The sequence below is a fragment of the Theobroma umbraticum genome, unplaced genomic scaffold, assembly GCF_002168275.2.
Source record: "Theobroma umbraticum cultivar Fairchild unplaced genomic scaffold, ASM216827v3 scaffold_56.0, whole genome shotgun sequence".
NCBI lineage: Eukaryota > Viridiplantae > Streptophyta > Magnoliopsida > Malvales > Malvaceae > Theobroma > Theobroma umbraticum.
Window position 1 is genome coordinate 13,594,971 of NW_018397256.1, and position 21,947 is coordinate 13,616,917.

A 21,947-nucleotide genomic window follows, 5' to 3' on the forward strand; every position below is an offset into this window, starting at 1 on the left:
AGCCCACCATGTTTTGAGCTTCGTTTGTGGAGGCAGGAAGGGAAATTCCAGCATTTTCCATCTGTGTTATCATTGTAGCTATCGGACCCAAAACTCTTTCATCTTCAGGATCGTTCCACAACCGAGCCCAGATGTTTTCTGCTCAGGGCCAATATGTCATTATCTGATACATGAAACCAGGTTGTGGTCTAAAATTACTGCTAATTGCTAGCCTTGGTCTGGTTCAACAGGACAACTTGGACCTAAAGTTGGCAGGCTTCTCTTGAACTGATAGTGCATTGATGCCTTGTGATATCCTAACAAGAAAGGCACTTTCTTTAACCCTTTTCAATTCCAAGAATATTTCAATATGAGGAAATAGACGAGTAAATCCTTTCAACCATATGCCCAATTTCATATGTTAATGTAATGAAAATGTTTTCCCAATGTTCATATGGTATGATTAGATAGGAAGAAGGAACTCTTTGCTGCCAACAACCAAAGTACTAACTAAATTAAGACTATAATTAATGAGTGATTCATGTTTTATTTTGACTAATTTATACTTAGGACTACAAACCTTTATGTTTTTCCTTCCTATGGAATTAATGTAATTTAATGTAAGCATGGTGTGAGGCATGACCCGCCTACCAAACTGATCCAGAATCTTTTGCCCCTTGAAATCCTAACTGCATGCCCAAGGCTTCCAAGGAGTATTAGCCATGGTTCCAGCTGTTTGTTTCCCACTTAGGCATTTTACTTAATCAAATCGGATAACGCAAAATAATTAATTAAGTACTTATTATCAAGTATCCTGACGACTATACAATAACTCAAATCATGAGTTTTTGAGTGTATATTTACAAATTATTGGAAAAAAAAAAAAGCTGTTGGATGGAGTGAAGCTTAGTTTGAAACTCGTGATTGGCAATAATAATTCTTTGAGTGTCTTTACTAATAGTAGTAGTATCAGTTAAACTAGTAAAGAAAGGTATCTTTACCGCTTTAAAGGCTTAAGCCTTAAGAAGAGAAGGGCCCAACTGCCCCGCGGGCCGAGAGCTTGAAAGCGGCGTGCTTGCTGTCCTTCATAGGCGTCTGGAACCTGCATCTGCCTGTACAAGTAAACAGGGGCAAAAGGCCTTATTTCTTTTGAAGTAAGAGATCAAAAAATTCCTCTGCGTAACCGAAAGCTCTCACGCGACCTGGCTTCCTCCTTTCTAACGTGTTACACAAGTTGTAGGAAACGGTGAAGCCTTGGCTAATTTTGAATCTTGGGTGTCTGAGAGTAAGAGTAATTAATAGTTTTATAAAAAGGGGAGATAAATTTGGTGAGGGTGGGGGAAAAGTGTGGTTGGGAGAGTGGAGGCGAAGAGGAAAAAAATCGATGAAGAAAAACCCTAGGATCGGGATCGAGGAGGCCGTGTAGATGCATGTCGGGGGAATAACGGTGGATCTAAATTGGTTCCTGCAATTCATATTTACGCTTTTTATATTCGCATTGGGGGCTCTCCACTTGCTCAAGAACACGGCGTCGAAGTACTTCGAAGTCGACGCCAATTTCGATCGTGACCAAACAATGCGTTCAATTCCCATGGACCCAGACCTCTCTCCTTGCGCCGTTTGCTCTAATCCCGCCTCCAAGAAGTGCTCTCGTTGCAAATCTGTTCGTTATTGGTAAAAGCTTTTCTTTTTATTTTGTTTTGCTTCTTTTTTTTAAAAAAAAAAGAAGAAGAGAATTTCCCTTGTTGCGTGATCCTCCTCCGTCATTGATTTTTGCGGCGGTTATGACTGTTTTTCCATGATTGCTGGAGCGGTTTCTTTTACTTTTCGGAATAGAAAAGTTAAGGAAAAAGTTTGTTTTTTCCTTTTAATGTTATTAATACTCGTTTAATCGTCCTAGTGATTGACTGCTTTTCAAATTTTCTGCGACTGTTGTTTAGTGGTAACATTATTGCATTGAGGCTTAATTGCTTATGATGGGGATTTTTGTTCTTTTCTAAGCTATTTAAGTTACATGTTTTATTTATTTAGCATTTTCTGATTTACAGGTTAAAAAGAATTGCATTTGCTATCAAATTTAGACGGGTTTCTAGGAATTTTGCTTCATATTTCTTTCTTTCTTTTTGGATAAGTAACTTTTCTTCATCTTTTTCCTCTATGGAAGTACTGTTGTGCTCAATTTAGGTTGAATGGGAGCTTATTCAACACTGAACATGCCAATAAATTAGATGCCCAGCAAGTTCAGTGACAAAATTTTTATCACTCCACCAGTCAATGATGCAGATAGATGTCATTTTTGTAGTCATATTTGCATGAGTAACAAAGTGCCTCTTAGTTTCAATGGCTCCTTGACCTTAAATTTTGCATTCGTTGTTCAATATAAGAAAACAAGAGTTGTCTGTTTAACATGATAGCGCACGTTGATTTACAAACCTTTTATTCGCGTACTGTTGGTTACACTACATCTATCATTTGGAGGGTTTAATCTTATTACAGTTGCTCTCTTTTTCAGCTCCTCAGCTTGCCAACAGGTGCACTGGAAGGCTGGGCATAAGACAGAGTGCAAAGTAAAGTCAGCACAGACTGTAAGCACAAAACCATTTTTAGGAGTTGCTCTGGTTCCTGCCAGTGGAACCTTTACGGTTATCAAGAAGCCAAGAGAGGTGAATCTTTTGACCCTTTTCAAAACGGAAAGAAGTAAATTTGAAACTCATATTCCACTTTTTTTTTTCAGGTTCTTTTTCCATATGATGAATTTGTAAAACTTTTTAACTGGGAGAAACCAGGATTCCCTCCATGTGGACTCTTAAATTGTGGAAACAGGTTCATGTTTACCATACTCATCTCTTTTTTTTCTTGGAACTTCTGATTAGACAAGATGAGTTTATGTTCTTTTTTTCTAAGTTTTATTTTTATTTTTTTCTGTTTGTTCTTTTTCTGCAGCTGCTTTGCCAATGTGGTTCTGCAATGCCTTGTATCCACTCGACCACTTGTTGCTTACTTGTTGGAAAAAGGCCATCGGAAAGAATGTAAATTGAGAAGCTAGAACTGATAGAATTTCATCTCTAGGTTCTTGAACATCTGATGTTTATGGTTGTCATTTCTATTTTCCAGGCAGACGTAATGATTGGTGCTTTATGTGCGAATTTCAAACTCATGTTGAAAGATCAAGCCAAAGTCTGCATCCTTTTTCACCAATTAACATTCTCTCGCGGTTGCCTAATATTGGAGGTAATCTTGGTTATGGAAGACAGGAGGATGCACATGAATTCATGAGGTAGTATCACTTGTATTTAATTGCATCTTCTTTTGACATCTTCTTGAAATTAAGTTGAGGAAATTGTGGACTTGTAGATTTATTTGTAATTATTCATTTTCTTTTTTGCAGGTTTGCTATTGATACAATGCAATCAGTTTGCCTTGATGAATTTGGTGGAGAAAAAGCTGTTGATCCTAGCTCTCAAGAGACGACCCTTATTCAGCATATATTTGGTGGTCATCTACAGTCGCAGGTGATGTATCCTATTGGTGTAGAACCATTGACTTTTCTTCTTTGCTATTAAAATTTGGTTATTTACCATTTCTAAAGATACAGTATCTATAGATTCTATCACTAACAATGTTTTGGAGCATTTTCTGTTTTTCAATTTGCTTCTTAATATAGCTGTTCCCCAAGATAGAGTACTTATATGAGTTAGAAACTCATAGTGAATAAGAATGTTGCTCCATAACTAAGTGAGCAGTTTTCAGCAGTTGAACTTCAAAACTTTCAGTTGATCTTGCCTTCAATCTTTTTTATAAGTCATCTTGCTTGGTATTTGCCTATGTTTAAGTTTGTATTCTGATGTGTAATACTTTATGATCTTGTTAAAACTTTTTAGGTGATTTGTACAAATTGCAATAAGATTTCAAGCCAATATGAAAATATGATGGATTTAACTGTTGAAATTCATGGAGATGCTTCATCGTTGGAGGAATGCCTTGATCAGTTTACTGTTAAAGAGTGGCTTCATGGAGATAATATGTACAAATGTGATGGGTATGATTGCTGCTCCACTTGGCCTCGAGAAGTATATAATTTAGTTGTTATTATACTTTGATGTGTACTATTCAGTTGATCACATTCTTGGATATAGGGTTAATTGTGGTGTTTTATTCCTCTTTTCAGCTGCAATGACTATGTCAAGGCATGGAAGCGCCTTACTGTACGATGGGCTCCTAACGTTCTTACCATTGCCTTGAAAAGATTTCAGGTCTTACTTACATCCAAAAACCATAACGCACGTGTTATTATTATTATTATTATTTTTGGTGCTCAGCCAATAAAGTAGATTTCATTAAAAAACTGCTCAAGGCCGTAGGGAGGCAGTAAAAACTGCTCGAAAGGAGTACAAAACAGAGTGCAAGCACTGGATTTTACTGCTCAATGCATGTGTTATTTGTTGGCATTCGTTGACATGGCAGTGGATGCTTCTTGTCTTTTCCTTTTTCTGGTGAATATTGAAGCTTTGTTTTATAATATCTGTAATTTCTGTTGAAAATCTCTGCAGAGTGGCCGGTTTGGGAAACTCAACAAAAGAGTTAGCTTTCCTGAGACCTTAGATCTTACCCCTTATATGAGTGAAGATGGAGATGATTCCAATGTGTACAAACTTTATGCAGTTGTTGTCCATGTGGATATGCTGAATGCATCCTTTTTTGGTCATTACATCTGCTACACAAAAGATTTCTGTGGAAACTGGTATAGAATTGATGATTGTAAGGTATTCTTTCTCTCTCACTCTCTCTTATGCATGCATTTACCACTCATTTCCCTTCTCTGCATGTGAGTGTCTGCCTATAAAAAGAATCTGTCTGTGGAGTTTTCTTATGCCTAGGTTCTGTGCCGTCCCCATTCAATCTTATTTAGAAGATGAAGTAGATGCTTGCACAAAAGAATTTGTATGTCATGTATAGTATACTTGAATTCACAGTTTTTTTCTTGACCTGTTTTGCAACATTTTCCAGGTTACGAGGGTTGAATCGGAAGAGGTACTTTCTCAGGGAGCATATATGCTTTTATATAGCAGGTGCACTTTTCCCCCCTGAACAAGAACTGGCACTTAAAGCCAGTTCTCTCTCTCCCTTTGTTTTGAGCTTTGGTTACTTTGTAGCCATGGTTTACTTTGTAAATGACTTGTAACCTCCTATTTTGATATCTAGAGTGCCCATTCAAATTATAAACAATTACAGGAGTTTGTTACTAACTAATCAGAAAAAGTATATAGATTCTGCCCTACAAATCTTGAAGGGTAGATGTGAATTAACATGTTGAGATAAAGTTGCAGTTGTTACTTATTATGAAATTTTTACTTCTGTTTGATCCTTTTTGTCATCGAGTACCTGTGACTGAAAACTTTATTAATATTGACCTGTTGTTTTGCATGAAAAAGGAATGTTGTTAAATCTATTCTGAAAGAGGGTCACATATGGTTTTTGGTTTATAAATAGTTGATTAGGTTTTGGTTTTGTCAAAACAAGAATCCCATGTGCACGCGCATGAATGGGACTGAGTAAGAAATGCATATGAATATTCTTGTCCTGTGCTTTGGCGCCAGCCAAAATATGAATAAATCCAATTCCTCAAGAAGAATTCCTGTTTCTTTCTTGTATGTGTAATTATCTTCACATAGTGTTTAATATTCATGACCTTATACTGATGCTGTTTTACTCTTTCTGTGCAGGATTTCTGCACGCCTGTCATGTCTTAGAACCTCTGGACCTCAGAGGATGGATGAACAGAAACCAATGAAAGCTGAACTAGAGCATTGTCCAAAGGAACAAATTGAATGTGTACCTGGAAAAGATTCTGTTAATTCTTGTAATCATTCTGCGTCCCTGTCACTAAATGGCAGTTTGCATTCAGAAATTCCTAGGCATGGAGTTGAGTCATCTAATGGAATGATTGGTGATGCTGTTCCTGGACGTAAGGATGGTGATGTGGTTAAGTCAAATTCATATCTCTCTAAGGAGGTTTCCATCTGTTCAAATGAGTCACCTTTCCAGATTGATTCAAAAGCCAGTGGAGTAAATGGTGCAGATATGGATAGGGTTGATTCTACAACAGTGAGAGAAAATCCGGAGAATATGGACACCATTAGTGCTCAGCCATCATCTTCTGATACAAAGAAGGTTCCTAGCTGTGATAAAGATCTGGTTGTTGCAGCCAGTTCTGAAGCTGTAAGAGAACACCCAGAAAGTACGAAGATGGTTGAAGTGGAGCAATATTCATCAGTTACAAGAGAAATAAAATGCTGTGAGCCAGATTCGCAAGTAACAATTGATTATGTAATGGAAGACCCAGAAGACAGCTCTGAACCAAGTCCATCACTCTCAGGGGATAGCAGCAGCAGTTTTTCATTTTCAGATGAGACATCTCCGGCCACCAGAACCACTGGCTTGAAACGTGAATTATCCTTACAACACGAACGAGGGAATGGGATCAAGAGAGCTGAAATAGCGGATGGCAGTTAGCAATAATTGGCTGCAATCTCTCGCTAATTGTTTTGTTCATAATTTTTTTAATCATCCCATCATCGAAAGAAAAGAATGAGTTGGGTGTCTTTATCTGGGGTTTCGTTATTTACAGAAATCTCAGATTCTATTGTACCAATTTTTAGATGGCCCATAACCATTACATAACGGAAGAATATGGTCACAATCATTAGCAGGAATTCCTTTGCTAATACTTTTAGCTCAGCCCTTGAATTACTTGTTAGTCTTTTAAGCTATTAGTGGACGTATCCAACTTTGGCATTACCTTTGTCAATTTACTTTGCAACCAACTCGTAGACTCTTTTCAGTTTATTAACATTAACTGTTATTTTGGAAGTTAAAAGTGCACAAATACTCTTTTTTAAAAAATAATCTGATAAGACTGTTTAATACCTTTTCTTTTTCCAACAAAAAAAAAAGCCTGATAGACTGTTTACCACTCTCTGCTTATAAGTTTTGTAAGATCTCTTCACGGGCTCCATATAAGATTCAAGTTGAACACTTTGGGACTCACATGAAATGCAAGGTACAGGAAACAACATTTTTGCCCAGTACATGTTCTCCGGAAACCATGTTTCACTGCTCAAAAACCAAACCAAGTTATAGTTATAAATCTAGACAAAAAGATCTTTCAGTTGTTCACTACATAGCAATTCACTGTCAGCACCTGCTCGATCCTTCACAGAAACAGCTCAAATTACCGGCCTTGGAATCGGTATGATTTGGCTTTGTCTTGGCACTAGAATCTCTTGCAACCTCTGAAGAAACATATAGTTTCAAAGACATTAGTTTTCTGATCAGTAACATTTGAGATCAATCAAATCCCATTCCAAGAAAATCGTGTCTAGTATGTATGTTTCGATGACTTGTACTATGAATCAAGCAAGTTTTGCTAAAGGGATAAACCAGGTTTCTTCCCGTTTCCAATGAGCTCAAGTAGGACAGAATCCTCTTCCTTGGGGTTATTTGCAATGCACAAGTTTCTCCAACCGCGCCCAATATAGACTTGGCCTTCTGACTTCTTGTGCCGTAAATTTGCTATCCACGATCTCCCTTGTTGGTCGACAAGAACCATCTCACAGAATCTGTCAGTCAGACCATTGGACCTTGCAAATTTTCTTGGAATATTCTGCTATGAAACAGAACTGTGAGGCTTGGAAACTTGAAAGCCTAAACCCAAGACCTTAATCTTGGGCATATTGTTTTTTGACATAGGTACTAACCAGTTTAGAACCTTTCAGGTGATCAGGCTTCAGTGTTGTCACAAAATAAGGGTGTTCATGGTTGAACGAAGCGCTTGTACATTTCTCAAGTTGTTCTAAACCATCAAAACGCAGTAGTTATTAAGCAATTATAACTTTAAATGGAGGGGGAAAAAGGAGCCTGTCAGATGGAAGGGAAGAGCTTACTGCCAAATCTTTTTGCTGAACTATTCTTTTGGTCTTTGCCTTTCATAGCAAACAGTGGACATTCTCTCTGACAGGCACTCCTCGTGTCAAAAACCATAACATCAAACACCATGTTTCCTCCATGTCTGAACACCAAGACATCACCAACATACAAATCATGGTCTCGAGCAAACTCTTCCCAGCCATCTTCAAATCTCCGGCCCTTAATCTTGACGGACCATGCTCTGCTACCACAGCTCCTCAGTACAGCTCTTTCACAGTTCTGACCCTTTAAGTACTTGATGAAAAATGAACGAGGAATGGACTGCAAGGAATGCATGCAGCTCTTAGAGATGGCACACAGCACATGCACAGAGAGGCATATGTGGAGTAACTATTGCATTTGACATTGCAGCATTTCTCGGCTCGACTCCGAAGTTTAATCTACTGTGCTTTTCTTTGTTTATGGAACCAAGCAGGGTCTAGCCTGGAGGTGAAGATAGAACCAATCGCCCGTCTAAATTAATGCGTTTCTGATTACTTTCCAAGTCCTTAAATATTCTCAGGAAACTAAGCACCTACCATAGTTAATGAGCATCATAGTTTACCCTTTCTCGTTTAGAGGTTAATTAGCAACATGGTTAAAATGGATTGAATTCCAAATATTCCTTTGATTTGCTCTTCAATTTAATTTAATCGAAATAATTTAATCGAATTCAAATTTAAATTGACTCCAACAACAATTCAAATTATCTAAATTTAAAAATAGACTTAAAATAATTAATTTGAAATGATAGACTCAAATAACCGAATTATCACTTATTTAATATGTAATAATCATGCAATTGAACATTTAATTAATTGATTAGTACATGATTTTCATAACAAATAAATTTGAATTTTTTTAAAATTTTTAAAAAAATATAGTAATACCATTCATTTCTCTATTTATTTCATTTTTTAATTAAAATAAATAAAAAAATTCTAAAACAGGAAGGCTACACTATGATTAGCTTGATTAAATAAGGGAACTAACAGTGCTTATAGGATTAATGTTAGCATCAGTTTGGTTTATTTGTTGTTGGGCTTAAACAACAAGAAGGCTTGTTCTTAGGACTTAGTCAGCACCATGCAGAGAGAGAGAGGGAGAGTGGATCAGTGGTACGGGAGAAGCTTACAAGTTTACGGGGTCCGTTACTAATTTATTGGTTCTTGGAGGCTTTGGTGGGTGCAACAACGAAACAGCCAAAGCTCCATAGGTGTTTTGAAAGGAGCCAACCAGCAAGGGAGCAGCCCAGGTGATCCTGATGGCGATATCTTTTGTTACCAGCCGAGCCCATTTCCACTCTCTCGCCACTTGCACTTCCTTCTATGCTAAATCTCCCTTCCTTTTCCTTGTTTTTTTTCCCTCTCTTAACTGTCTGTTATTTTTTTTTATTTGTTACTTTATTATTGGATATGCCATCCCTACACTCCTCCCTCACTGCGCTTCTTCTCCCTCTCCAACCCTTGTAAGCCCCTTTTCACTAGATCCAACGTTTCTCTAAATTTTGAAGAAGACAGAGACCAGCCCTGGGTGACTATGTAATTCAGTCCTTTTTTGTCAGGTGATTTGTTTTCCGATGATGGGTTGACTCCCGTTTCCATTTTCTTTTCCCCGATTTGAGCTTGTTCCAAAGACCCAATTTTTCTTATTGTTCTTTGATTTGCAGAAATATCCTCTCTTTTTTTTTTTGGTAGTACTAAAATTTTTGAGCTGGGGAATTTGGAAATTTGTTAATTAGACGATGTGATTGGATTTGGATTGGCTGCTGGTCGAGTTCTTTTTGGTTTTGCAAACGTGATCTTCGGTCTTAGTCATGGACACTCGCAGCGATGCAGAAAGCAGTTCCTTTTTAAGGTAAATCTTGCCTTGTACTTGTTCCGACAGTAAGATTTTAGATGTCAGAGTTACCATTTATTTTGCCCATAAAGCACTGTTCTTACTTTTTCCTCTCTTTTTTTTTCAAGACAACTGAAAAAGAAAAAAACTTTGGGGAACATAAACAAGATGCAAATTATGGATAAGCATTATTAAATCACAAAGCTGAAGCTTTGATTTGCAATGTAGTTTGTCCGCAGCCTTGTCATATGGGATTGCTTCGATGGCCATGGTTTTCATCAATAAAGCAATTCTTATGCAGTATACGCACTCCATGACCCTTCTCACTGTGCAGGTATGCCTTTTTTCTTTTTGAGAAAATGATGGGCCAATTCAATTTCGGAATTTATCGAAAAGGAACTTACTTGCTGTGTTGATTGTCTTAGCAATTGGCGACTGCCTTGCTCATTCACTTTGGCCGGCAAATGGGTTACACAAAAGCTAAAGAGATTGATATCACGACAGCTAAAAGGCTTCTCCCTGTTTCTCTATTTTACAATGCTAATGTGGCATTTGCTCTTGCAAGCTTGAAAGGCGTTAACATTCCTATGTATATTGCTATAAAGAGGCTCACACCACTTGCTGTGCTCATTGCTGGATTCTTTTCAGGAAAGGGAAAGCCTACAACTCAGGTTTGTGCTGTCATTTCATTGATGGGTTTTCACCTTAGTTACTCCTTATCCTTTCTTGCTTCTTTTTTTTTTTCCTAAAAAAAATCTTGATCTCTTGGTGATGTGATTTTGGCATTTGACTGGGAGCTTGGGTCTTCTAAAGGACTGTTAAGGAGATCAATTGAAGTTTATGTCACAACTTCGTGTCAATTGCTTTTGATTTATAATTTGCTTTGCTTATGCTTTATAATATTACCGCTATTTTACAGTTCAATTGTCAGTAAAGTTTGCATCGCATGATATGCATCATAAAGTATCAACTGCCCTCTTTGTCTCAACAAAAACAGAGCTGAACTAAAGGTGTTAAAAGACATTTCCTTTTTTCACTTTCGATTCTTTGGTTTCTTGTGGTTTGTTAGTCCTGAATATGATTAACTTGGCTAGTGCTGCATTTACACTTTGTTTCTTGAGCCTAGAAGAATTGTTTGATAAAGGAAGATGGTCTTATAATTGAGATTTGCTACTTTTGAAGGGTTTTCTTGTATTTTTTATGCCCAACATAAAGTTTATAATATCGGATTTATTGAACTTGATTTCGAAGAATCTCAGCTATTACTTGCTTCATTGTCAATTTTCAGGTGACCCTTTCAGTACTTTTGACTGCTGCAGGAGTTATTGTAGCTGCAATGGGAGATTTTTCTTTTGACCTTTTCGGATACAGCATGGCCCTAACTTCTGTGTTTTTCCAGGTTGGGTTTAAAATTCTATGTGCTTATGAATGTTCTTGTTCCAGCTTTAGCGTTGCGTGTTGAGGTTCACGATTATGCCCTGGATAGAGTTTGCTTTCTCATAGTGGAGTTTAAACTAAAACGCAGACCATGTACCTGGTGTTGGTGGAGAAGTCTGGTGCAGAGGATGGGCTTTCTTCAGTGGAAATAATGTTCTATAACAGTTTTCTTTCTCTTCCATTTTTGCTATTTCTCATCATAGCGACAGGAGAGTTTCCAAATTCTTTGTCATTATTATTTGCAAAGGTCAGGATCTTTACCCATTTTCTTTAAATCGTTATTCATTTGAGATTCTGTTATGTTGCAGTGACACTTTCATATGGTTAGGCCAGAACCAAAGGCACTAGACTAAGTGAAAATATCTTTTGCACTACGCTATATCTTTTATTTGCCAGAATTTATAAATGGATGAGAAAGAATGAATTATTAGTCACTCAAAATTTCCAATACATTTAGCCTCAAGATCTTCTGGATACCTACAGTGTAGGTGAGATAAGTGACTCTTAAGGCACATAACCTATCAAGAAAAGCATGAGGTTTGGATTGCTTAAACATCATTCACCCTCAGTTTTCAGAGCATTGGTGCTTAAACAAGTAATCTCTTGGCATATCATTCCATGCATTTACGTTTGTTTGTGTTCCCAAAGGAAGACATCTTAAAAACCACTTCAACTTCCATTAGGACCATTACCACAATGATTTGCATTATTTATGAATTTTGATCTTTTGCTCCTTGTATCCTCTATTTCGGTTGCACATTTAACATAGGGTAGTTGACTGCCCTTGGCTTCCTATCTCCATTTCAGCTATTTACGTTCTACAGAGCTTAAGCCCACTTTTCTATAGGATGTCGAAACAAATTCCTTTCAAATCATACTACCAGATGAAATAAAAATCTTGAACTTAGTTGATTCCCAAATATTTGAAATTTTTGATTGTCAAAATTGGGAATTAACCCTTTGTGAGTTGGTGTACTGTTTGTTGGATGTCCTTAGCAGTTCATATATTTGATTCCTAACATCAGTTGTCTTTGTTTGCAGAGCAATTCTTTCTCTTTTTTGGTGATCCTGCTTCTTTCTTTGGTTATGGGCATTGCTCTTAACTACACCATGTTTTTGTGTACCATAGTTAACTCTGCTCTAACTACAACCATTGTTGGAGTACTCAAAGGCGTAGGGTCCACGGTAAGTAACTTTGCTGCTTAAGCTGGGGGAAAAGGGATGCAAGGTGGATATCTGAATCAGTTTTTTTCCCAAAACTATTGTTCAAGAAATTTAAATCCCATCATTTCGTCTTGTCTTCCTGGAATTGAATGGAACATGCATCTTTTCTTAACAAGGTAAAATTGTAGACCACATGACAGACTAAAATTTTCCTTTTGCCCTCAGACGCTTGGTTTTGTATTACTCGGTGGGGTGCAAGTACATGCTTTGAACGTTACCGGCTTGGTTATCAACACGGCTGGTGGTATGTGGTATTCATATGCCAAATATAATCAAAAGAAGAATAAACCACCAAAACTGATGCTGGATCTGGAGGCTCATCGCAAGTAATCCAACGTCGAGGGTTCCTACAAGGTTTCTAACTGCTGGTTTCTTTTCCAAGTTTCCGATCGTGTCATTCATCAAATAGATCATGAATTGATTATTTATCAATCTTCCATTCCTTAAGCGTATGATTTAGTAGGAGAATTGTCTTAAGTTAGCATTCAAGAACCCAACTCTTCCACGTAAGAGAGGTTCGGGAGGGGCATAGAAAAGCAACAAAAGGATATAGAAGGGAACATTGTCTATAATAATATTGATACATTTATTGCATGCATTGCCTCCTATTGTGACTTGATGCAACTTGTATGCCGTCCCCACGTTTGCCTCGGGATCATATCATCATAGATAATGTTTTCATTTACTTACCTAACTCTTGCAGAAGAAATATCTAAAAGGGTATCAACCGCAATAATTGTAGTAATTCTTTTCCTGTTACAGTTGGGAAGTACTTTTCTTTTCTTTTTGACCAAGACGTCGGAAGTGCCTATTTTGCTGGAACTGCACATGCGTTTGTTATCCTGATCTGGATTAATGTCATTTCCACCCATGATCTAACTGCTGCTTTTACTTACAAAAGTACAACATGGATCACAAGTTTCTTATGTCAAAAAACTAACCCAATGTTCCAATTTAGCTTGTCCCTGGCTGACTTTTTGGGCTCATTGCAAAAGAAACAAAAAAAAAAGGAAATAAATATTAAATGGTTCTTTACTAGTACTATTATTAATCCAATCAGATGCATTTTGCCTTCCATGTTTAGCTTAAACTACTTAAATAAGCTCAATGAGCACCGTTAGCCTCCTATAGAGAGATTTAAAAATTAGTAGAGCAAGAGAAAAACTCTTTAAAAAAATCCCATCATTTGACTATCTCAGAAGAACATTTTGTGGTAATATATATATAAGTTTTACATAGAAACCAGATTTTTATTCTTATGGATTATGTCGGTGGACGAAACCTCAAGGAGAGGGCTGACCATCTGGTAATCTCTTGAACAGAAATGGAAAATAGGTTTGTACTTGTGGTCATACAGAGAGAGGTCCACCCACAACCTAGTTAATTTACACCGAAGCTGCTTTTGTTGTTGATTATTTATTGTTTTTCCGCCGACAAAAGAATAGGGGTGTTAGGGGAGGGAGGCATCGGCATCCCTAGCAGCCAGTGGGGTTCTGATGGCAGGTAGGGTATTGCGTGCGTGTGGCTGTCTTCTTCTGATTCCAAGTCTCTCTTTGTGCATCATTCTTTGCTTGCAAATCCAATGCTTGACGAGCTCGAAAAGGAAATTCCAGCCATTCTTTTGTTTGTTAAAAGAAGAGATTAAAGTAGTCAATTCCCATCATTTCATGCCATTTGGAAATCAATTTCCACTGCTGACCTCTTGAATCCAAAAATTTGCAGGGAACTCATTCTCTTCCATCTATTATTTCCCCGTGAGTTTGAGATCTTGGAAAAACAACAAAACATGTGCATATGTAGCAGTCTTGTCCATTTGGAAATTCCTATGTGCATTGCTGTATATACAATGTTAGTAAATGTTTCATGTCCATGGAATATCTATACAAATAACTTGATGTGATTTTATTCCATAGCAACAATGAAAAGAAATCGTCATACTTAGACATTTACCGGTATAAACGATGAAAGTCGAGTTTATCTTTATATATGTTTCAAGTCCTGGACCGACATCCGGTTCAAGGGTTTTTTTTTCTTTTTTGAATATTCTAATATGTGAGAAGAAGCCTAGCCATCTCTATGTTTCCATCTCATATTCTTGTCACCAACACAAAAACAAAAATGAGCTGTCTTCGATATTTCTTGCTTTTACTAGTTGTGTTCCTTAATTGATTGTGACTGTTTGCCTCTGAAAAAAACTGGGATTGAGCACCATCAACGCATGCTTCAATCAGGAGTATTTAATTAATTGCAGCAGATTTATGAGGCTTGGGATAATACTACTTACCATCATATAGAAAAACAGATAGAGAATCCAGCTCAGAGTTGCTCAAAGTTTTAAGATGGATATCATCTTGGATTTGGTTAGTTTGCACAATCTGGTATCACATGCAAGGGATGACAGATCTACAAATAATTGCGAAACACCCCAAATTAAAATAAATAAAACAATGACCAATGCAAGAAAAGAGAGAGAGAGAGAGAGAATGATATTATTAAATAAATAGAAATAAAAGAAAAATGGGATAACATCACAATTCTTTCCTTTCCCTTTGCATTAATTTTCTTGTTGTGTGAATGATTGATGGTGATTCAATTGCAAGGGGGGTGGTAGACAACATTGGACATGGAGGAAAATTATTTGACCAAAATTAGACATAGAATGCAATTTGGTGTCCTACAAAACAACTAATACACACCTACCTCTCCATGTTCCAATTTTCCCCATACATAAAGTTTTTTAGATAATTTACATTCTTAAGCAGTATTTTTCAAAAAAAAAATCACAGAAATTAATATAAAAATTTTGATCATAAGATAAGACAAATTTCGATTAGTCAAAATACACACAGATGAAATCAGAAAAAAATAAATTAAAAATTAATTACTACTTTTCTTAATTCAAGGCACACTATCTTAATTAAACTAATTAGTGCAAAGAGCTCGAACAAGTGGGGAGCAAGAAAAGAAAACAAAGAGAAAGATGAGGGGGCTATTGTATGGGCGTTAAACTCCAAAATCAAACGTCTTTTCCATACAATTGCTGAGATGATTCAACCATAATAACCACTACCTTTAAAAAGAAACCTCTCCATGTTATCCAAAATCAAAAAGAGAAACCAAAAGAAAGTAGAAAAAGAGTTACCTCCACTTCCATGTGTTTTTTATTTGTTTATTTTTTTAATTAATATCACGTAAATAACTTCGGTTTGTATAAGAGATTATGTTGTTAATTTTATTTAATAAAAAATTAAAATTATTTAATAATTTTATTAGAAAAATTTAATAATTTAATTTTTTTTTATGAAAACATAAATTATCTATATGATATTAATTAAAAAAATATGCAAAAAATTTTGAAATAAATGTACTTAGAATTTATTCTTTATTTTTAAATAAAACAAAATTGAGAACATTAGGCCACAACAAAGTTGTCAAGTTGCTACACCTAAGCACTTTCATTATCATTATGTTTTACTTGTCAACAAGTGAAGCCATCATTAAGATAATGAACATAATGAACCCAATGATGGCACCTCTACAAAATTTTATTGTTTATTAAGCTTCCAGATGCCTGACATTTTAATGCTTTCTTTATTTTTTATTTAATTCTCTAAAAAATTTGTTGTCTTTAATTATCAAATATCAATGCTACTTTATGACATTAAGTATTGTTACTATCATATGCTGCTTTCCCAGGTGCAAAAGATGATACTAATAGCCTTTCAAAAGAAATTTTTTTTTAATAAAAAAATCTCATCATTTATTAATTTGGCAATACCATCATTCAACTAGGACTTTTTATTTATTTATTTATTTATTATATACAAAAAATCTGAATAAAAAAGAGATTGGATCTTTAAATTCTTTTTCATTTTAATTCAATGAAAATAAGAATGTGAAATTATTAAAATTTACAAGTAAATGTATGCAATGTGAGACCGGAGGAGAATTCTGTTTGACAGGGTGAAAAGACAATCCCACTCCCTTCGTAGGGTGTTTCATTCCCAAACTTGTGATGCTCCGATGGAGGGTAATAATGACATTTCGAAAAAGGACCCCAAATCAATGTCTTTTTCTTTTTTTTTTTCCTACTATTTTAACTTGTTGGTTTTCCATTTTACAAAATATTAAATTATGCCAAGACAAGCAGACAACGTAAAAGAACAAAAGAATATTCTTATCTTACTGCATGTAACCGACATTAAACGTGAAACATTATCATCTTTACCCCAAAAAAACAATGTAAAAAAAAAAAAAGGTTGCATTTTTTACTATATCATTAATGCCTTATTACGATATGTAATTCATTTTATGAAATTTTTTATGTAAAGCATTAATCAAAATAATATTGGTAGAATATATGATTCATGTTTTTTTTGGGTGAACGACAAAATGTGATATTTTACTATTTTTTAATACTAACAAGATTAAGTTGGTGAGGTATGTTAGAAATTTGCTAGGGGTGACCATGTTTAGCTGTTTACTCTCTCCATGTTCTCTCCCTCCCTCACTTATTTAGTAGGAATATTTTTATTATCATTTATTTTGGTCAAGACCAAAGCCACTTGGTCGGCATCCGGATCCTTCTGTGTCTAGATCTTTACTTTGTAACTAAATGATGGAGTGTCTGTTTATTTCCTAGTCAAACTGGAGTGTGTGTTGGTGACGGGAGTCCAATTTAAGTTAGTGAGTGTCTTCTAGTATTGCTTAGTTAATGCTTCTTAACAGGTTTAGCAGATTCCATTCTTAAGCCAAAAATATATGCACCGAAGAAAAGAGTAAATTCTGGGTGGGAAGTTAAATACGGAGGGGTGTGCTTGTTTGGATTATTAGACCATAAATAAGTCTTGCAGCTGCAGATACCTTTCCTCTTAATGTTGTTTTCCCATGTTGGGTTTGTATTCTAGACTGCACATAGCTACTACAAACTACAAACAGCCTCCGACACTCCTTTTTCTTCGCTTCTCCCTTGCTACATTTTTCTCTACAATGGAGAGCCTCAAGCTGACTCCTTTCACTTTTTAATTTGGGGATCCTGGTTCTTGGTAATTGGTTCTGCAATTGCTCTTGTTCATTACTTGATTTTTTTTGTGAGATCTGAGTGTTGAACAATTGTCGGGATTTTGTTTTTTTGTATTTGTTTTTTGTTTTTGTTCCTGGGTAGTGCACGGTTGTTCATTTTGGCTACTTGTTGTCTGTTGAAGTAAAGAATAAGACCCACCGTACAGGAAATGGCTCCAAGATTAGATTTCTCGAATTGGTGGGCAAAGGATACCAGGAAAGGAACACCGGTGGTAGTAAAGATGGAGAACCCGAACTACTCTGTTGTAGAAATCGACGGCCCAGATGCTGCATTCAGGCCTGTGGAAAAGAGCAGAGGGAAGAATGCCAAGCAAGTGACTTGGGTTTTACTTCTCAAGGCTCATCGTGCTGTCGGTTGTGTTGCTTGGATTGCTACACTCTTCTGGGCATTGCTTGGTACCATAAAGAGGAGGTTGATCTTCAGGCAAGATGTTGCTCTGGCTAGTGAAAAGTTGGGGAAAGGAAAACTGCTCTTCACAGTCATTAAAGTCTTCCTGGCGACTTCCTTGACAATTCTCGCTTTTGAGGTTGCTGCTTATTTCAAGGGTTGGCACTATTTTCAGGGTCCCGGTTTGCACATTCCGAGGACTAGTGATATCCAGGGCTTGCTCCACTTGGTTTATGTTACTTGGTTGTCGTTCCGGGCCGATTACATTGCACCACTAATTCAAGCTTTGTCTAAATTTTGTGTAGCCCTGTTCCTTATCCAATCTGCAGATCGTATGATACTTTGCTTAGGCTGCTTTTGGATTAAATACAAGAAGATTAAGCCGAGAATTGTGGGAGATCCGTTTAAGTCAGATGATGTCGAGGGATCAGGCTATGAGTACCCCATGGTTCTTGTTCAAATCCCAATGTGTAACGAGAGGGAGGTAATAAACTGAACTATGCCTGGCAGTTTCTTTTTCTACTGAATGATCTAACAGATTCATAGAGTTGTAGTGAAAGTAAAAGAATGCATTTAATAAATTGGATCTCAACAAATAATTATGAATTTGCTAGATGTTTAAGAATATTGGACATGATTTCATTGTGCGCAAGGCAAACACTTTTTGTTCTTGGCATGAGAATAATTGAACAGCTGTTATTAAAAGAATTTTGACAAATTATGTTGCTATTCTCGTGACTATTACTTTAGACTAGCTTTCTAATGGAATTGTGAATACAGGTTTATGAGCAGTCTATCTCTGCTGTATGCCAACTTGATTGGCCAAAGGATCGATTATTGATTCAAGTTCTTGATGATTCTGATGACGAAAGCATCCAGTGTTTAATTAAAGCAGAGGTTGCGACATGGAACCAAAGGGGCGCCAACATAATTTATCGACATCGCTTGGTAAGAACTGGTTACAAGGCTGGGAATCTTAAGTCTGCAATGAGCTGCGAGTACGTACAGGCCTATGAGTTTGTAGCAATATTTGATGCTGATTTCCAACCTAACCCAGATTTTCTAAAGCAAACAGTGCCACATTTCAAGGTGAAGCTAAACAAGCCAGAATCATTTTGGTTTAGTTTCTTGCCTCCAATCAGCTTATCAGGCTTTTTACTATGTATGTCTCCCTTATCTTGCAGGACAATCCTGAGTTAGGTTTAGTGCAAGCTAGATGGGCTTTTGTGAACAAGGATGAGAATTTGTTGACTCGTCTCCAGAACATTAATTTATGTTTCCACTTTGAAGTTGAACAGCAAGTTAATGGTGTATTTTTAAATTTCTTTGGTTTTAATGGAACTGCTGGTGTATGGAGAATTAAAGCTCTTGAGGAATCTGGAGGCTGGCTTGAAAGGACAACTGTAGAGGATATGGACATAGCTGTTCGTGCTCATCTCAATGGTTGGAAATTCATCTTCCTTAACGATGTAAAGGTACCCTCATGTTATGCTATTTTAATCCCTTTTTGCTCAAATTGACTTCCATTTAATTTTCTCTTTTCTGATTTTTACCGTTGCATGGTGTACTTTCACCAATTTGGCAAAACTGATTACTGATTTAATATAGATCAAGAGTAAGATACATGCATCATTTAAACTGTGTTGCAATAGTTGATCTGGTTCAGTCTTGTTTATCAATAAATTTTTTCAGTTTAAGAATCATAGCTGCAAACGATCAAATTTAAGTGCATAACTCCTTGCTGAAAAATGAAATGGAAAAGAAGTTAATGGTTAAGGATTTTTTTTATGGAAGATTTGGGGAATGTCCTGACAACAGCCAGTTACCGTGTAAACTTTTAGGTCCTTTGTGAAGTCCCAGAGTCTTATGAAGCATACAGGAAGCAGCAACATCGCTGGCATTCAGGACCTATGCACCTTTTCCGCTTATGCCTTCCAGCAATCATAACTTCCAAGGTAAATTATTACACAACTTCCAATCTTTGGCAGTTATGGTTTAATTATAATATACTAATTACCCTTAATGCTGTAATTCTGCAGATACCAATATGGAAGAAAGCAAACTTAATACTGCTATTCTTTTTATTGAGGAAACTTATCCTTCCGTTCTACTCCTTCACATTGTTTTGCATAATTCTTCCGCTAACCATGTTTGTACCAGAGGCCGAGCTTCCTGTTTGGGTCATTTGTTATGTACCTGTGTTTATGTCGTTCCTCAACATCCTTCCAGCCCCAAAATCATTCCCTTTCATTGTCCCTTACCTTCTATTTGAAAACACCATGTCTGTGACCAAATTCAACGCAATGGTATCTGGATTATTCCAGTTGGGTAGCTCCTATGAGTGGGTTGTCACCAAGAAGGCTGGCAGGTCATCAGAATCTGACTTACTGGCTGCTGTTGAGAGGGAATCAAAGACAACGAACCAGCTGCAAATCCAGCGAGGAGCTTCAGAAAGTGAGCTCACTGAATTAAACCGATTAAAGGAACAGAAAGAAGTGGCTCCTATACCTGTTAAGAGGGTCAATAAGATATACAGGAAAGAGCTCACTCTGGCATTCCTGCTACTCACAGCGTCCATTAGAAGTCTGTTAGCTTCTCAAGGAGTACATTTCTACTTCCTTCTCTTCCAAGGGGTGACCTTTCTTCTAGTGGGTCTGGATTTAATAGGAGAGCAGATGAGCTAACGCTGCATGGAAGCTAGAGAGAAAGCTTAAGGTGCTAAAACTCAGCCAAAATTCTTCCTATCCACAGACAAAAGCTGGTTTTTGGCTGTGCAGTTGAACTCTTCTTTTCCTTCAGGCAAATGGTTAAGGGTACCATCCAGTTCAATAACCAAAGTTTTATTTTCTATATCAGCTTTGATATGCCCCAATAGAAGTTTTTTATTTGTCAATAACTCTATTCTCTGTAGTCGCAGTTTTTATTTACATTTTATATCTTGATTTTTTTTCACATTGGGTAGTGGTCATCGTATTCTTCCTTGGGCCGTTGAACCATTGTTGTTGCTATAGGTAGGATTTGTATTTCCCATTTCATACATCATTCTTGATTCTTGCTGGAGTGTGGTTTTGGCACTAAAGATTCAAACCATGTTTGTATTTGTAAAGTTTGAAAAGCTTGAGTAAGGCATAAGAATGAGCTTGCTTCATGCCTTTCTGGTTCTCAGATTCCATGTTCACGCTGAGATATGTAAAACATCATTCTTGTACATTGTGTTCTATCTAATGTAACAAATAATTTCCATCTTCTTCTGATCTTTGTTGCCTTCGGTTTGCAATTTGTTCGTATTTGGCATGTGCACATGTGTGATTCAATAATGTCAAGTGTCGGCAGGCAAAAGGGGATGAACCAAAACGTGGTGGTGGGGGTGGCTGAAGGTTTTAGTTCATGTGTGCATCACATTCCCATTAAAAAGGTTGACATGGCTGGGGCCAAAAGATCTTTGGTGGGCATATGCTGATTCTGTTGCTTTGCAAATGCTCTGGTAATGAGTTGTGTTTCCCAGGAGCTCAAGACAAACTTGATCCTTTCCTTGACTTTTCTTTTATGGTCCACTCGACTAAGAATTTCTGATATAGAAAAGCCCCATCGAGAGACGGAGGAAGGGCAGGCAGGCCAAGGGTTTCGGGTTGCAGGAGAAGTTGGGTAGTATTTTGGTAGGGCCTGAAATCATTCTGATAAAGATCTTCTGCTTCCCTCTTGTCCCCTTAACCTTTTGGTTTTGTTTCTCTCAAAAACAATATTTGCAACATTTATTTTTTTTTTAGCAGAGGAAAATATGAGTAGTTAATTAGTTGGCATTCTACCGTCTCTGCTTGGGGATCATTTTACAACTAAGAATTTGAGCCTAATAATGTCATATCAATGTTTTCAGCACTGGCCTCCAGTTAAAAAGAAAAGCATCAGTAAAAAAGGAATGTAAATGTCACGAAATTACTAAAAAAAGATTAATTTAAAAAGATACATAAAGTCAAGCTTATAAGTTTTTTAATACCTTTTTACTTATTATCTTATTTCTTTTGTAAAACGTTTG

At 36.7% G+C, this 21,947-nt stretch overlaps 4 protein-coding genes across 6 annotated transcripts; 3 read left to right on the forward strand and 1 right to left on the reverse strand.

Moving 5' to 3' along the window:
* The first annotated feature begins 1,114 nt into the window (after positions 1-1,114).
* On the forward strand, positions 1,115-6,803 carry UBP18 (ubiquitin-specific protease 18). The gene is made up of 11 exons (XM_021421634.1): positions 1,115-1,653; positions 2,492-2,642; positions 2,714-2,802; positions 2,923-3,008; positions 3,094-3,256; positions 3,368-3,491; positions 3,861-4,018; positions 4,148-4,232; positions 4,530-4,742; positions 4,987-5,048; positions 5,703-6,803. Exons 1-11 carry the CDS (start codon positions 1,406-1,408, stop codon positions 6,490-6,492), a joined length of 2,169 nt encoding a protein of 722 aa, XP_021277309.1. The 5' UTR covers positions 1,115-1,405; the 3' UTR covers positions 6,493-6,803.
* A 602-nt stretch (positions 6,804-7,405) lies between these two features.
* LOC110410775 (B3 domain-containing protein REM10-like) lies at positions 7,406-8,241 on the reverse strand. Its single transcript, XM_021420636.2, has 3 exons — positions 7,923-8,241; positions 7,737-7,831; positions 7,406-7,642 (listed from the first exon to the last, which is right to left on the reverse strand). Exons 1-3 carry the CDS (start codon positions 8,239-8,241, stop codon positions 7,406-7,408), a joined length of 651 nt encoding a protein of 216 aa, XP_021276311.2.
* Positions 8,242-9,191: 950 nt separating this feature from the next.
* Positions 9,192-13,038, forward strand: UTR7 (UDP-N-acetylglucosamine (UAA) transporter family). 3 transcript variants are annotated; one of them, XM_021420691.2, is made up of 8 exons: positions 9,192-9,508; positions 9,614-9,801; positions 10,012-10,117; positions 10,209-10,454; positions 11,072-11,182; positions 11,309-11,467; positions 12,262-12,405; positions 12,610-13,038. In XM_021420691.2, the coding sequence occupies exons 2-8, from the start codon at positions 9,761-9,763 to the stop codon at positions 12,772-12,774; spliced, it is 972 nt and encodes a 323-aa protein (XP_021276366.1). In that variant the 5' UTR covers positions 9,192-9,508; positions 9,614-9,760; the 3' UTR covers positions 12,775-13,038. The 3 variants fall into 3 exon arrangements, with proteins under 3 accessions (XP_021276366.1, XP_021276367.1, XP_021276365.1); XM_021420692.2 differs by having other exon boundaries at positions 9,642-9,801; XM_021420690.2 differs by having other exon boundaries at positions 9,686-9,801.
* A 3,919-nt stretch (positions 13,039-16,957) lies between these two features.
* Positions 16,958-20,866, forward strand: CSLC5 (Cellulose-synthase-like C5). The gene is made up of 5 exons (XM_021420770.2): positions 16,958-18,398; positions 18,695-19,003; positions 19,099-19,389; positions 19,756-19,869; positions 19,954-20,866. The coding sequence occupies exons 1-5, from the start codon at positions 17,676-17,678 to the stop codon at positions 20,596-20,598; spliced, it is 2,082 nt and encodes a 693-aa protein (XP_021276445.1). The 5' UTR covers positions 16,958-17,675; the 3' UTR covers positions 20,599-20,866.
* Positions 20,867-21,947: the final 1,081 nt, after the last annotated feature.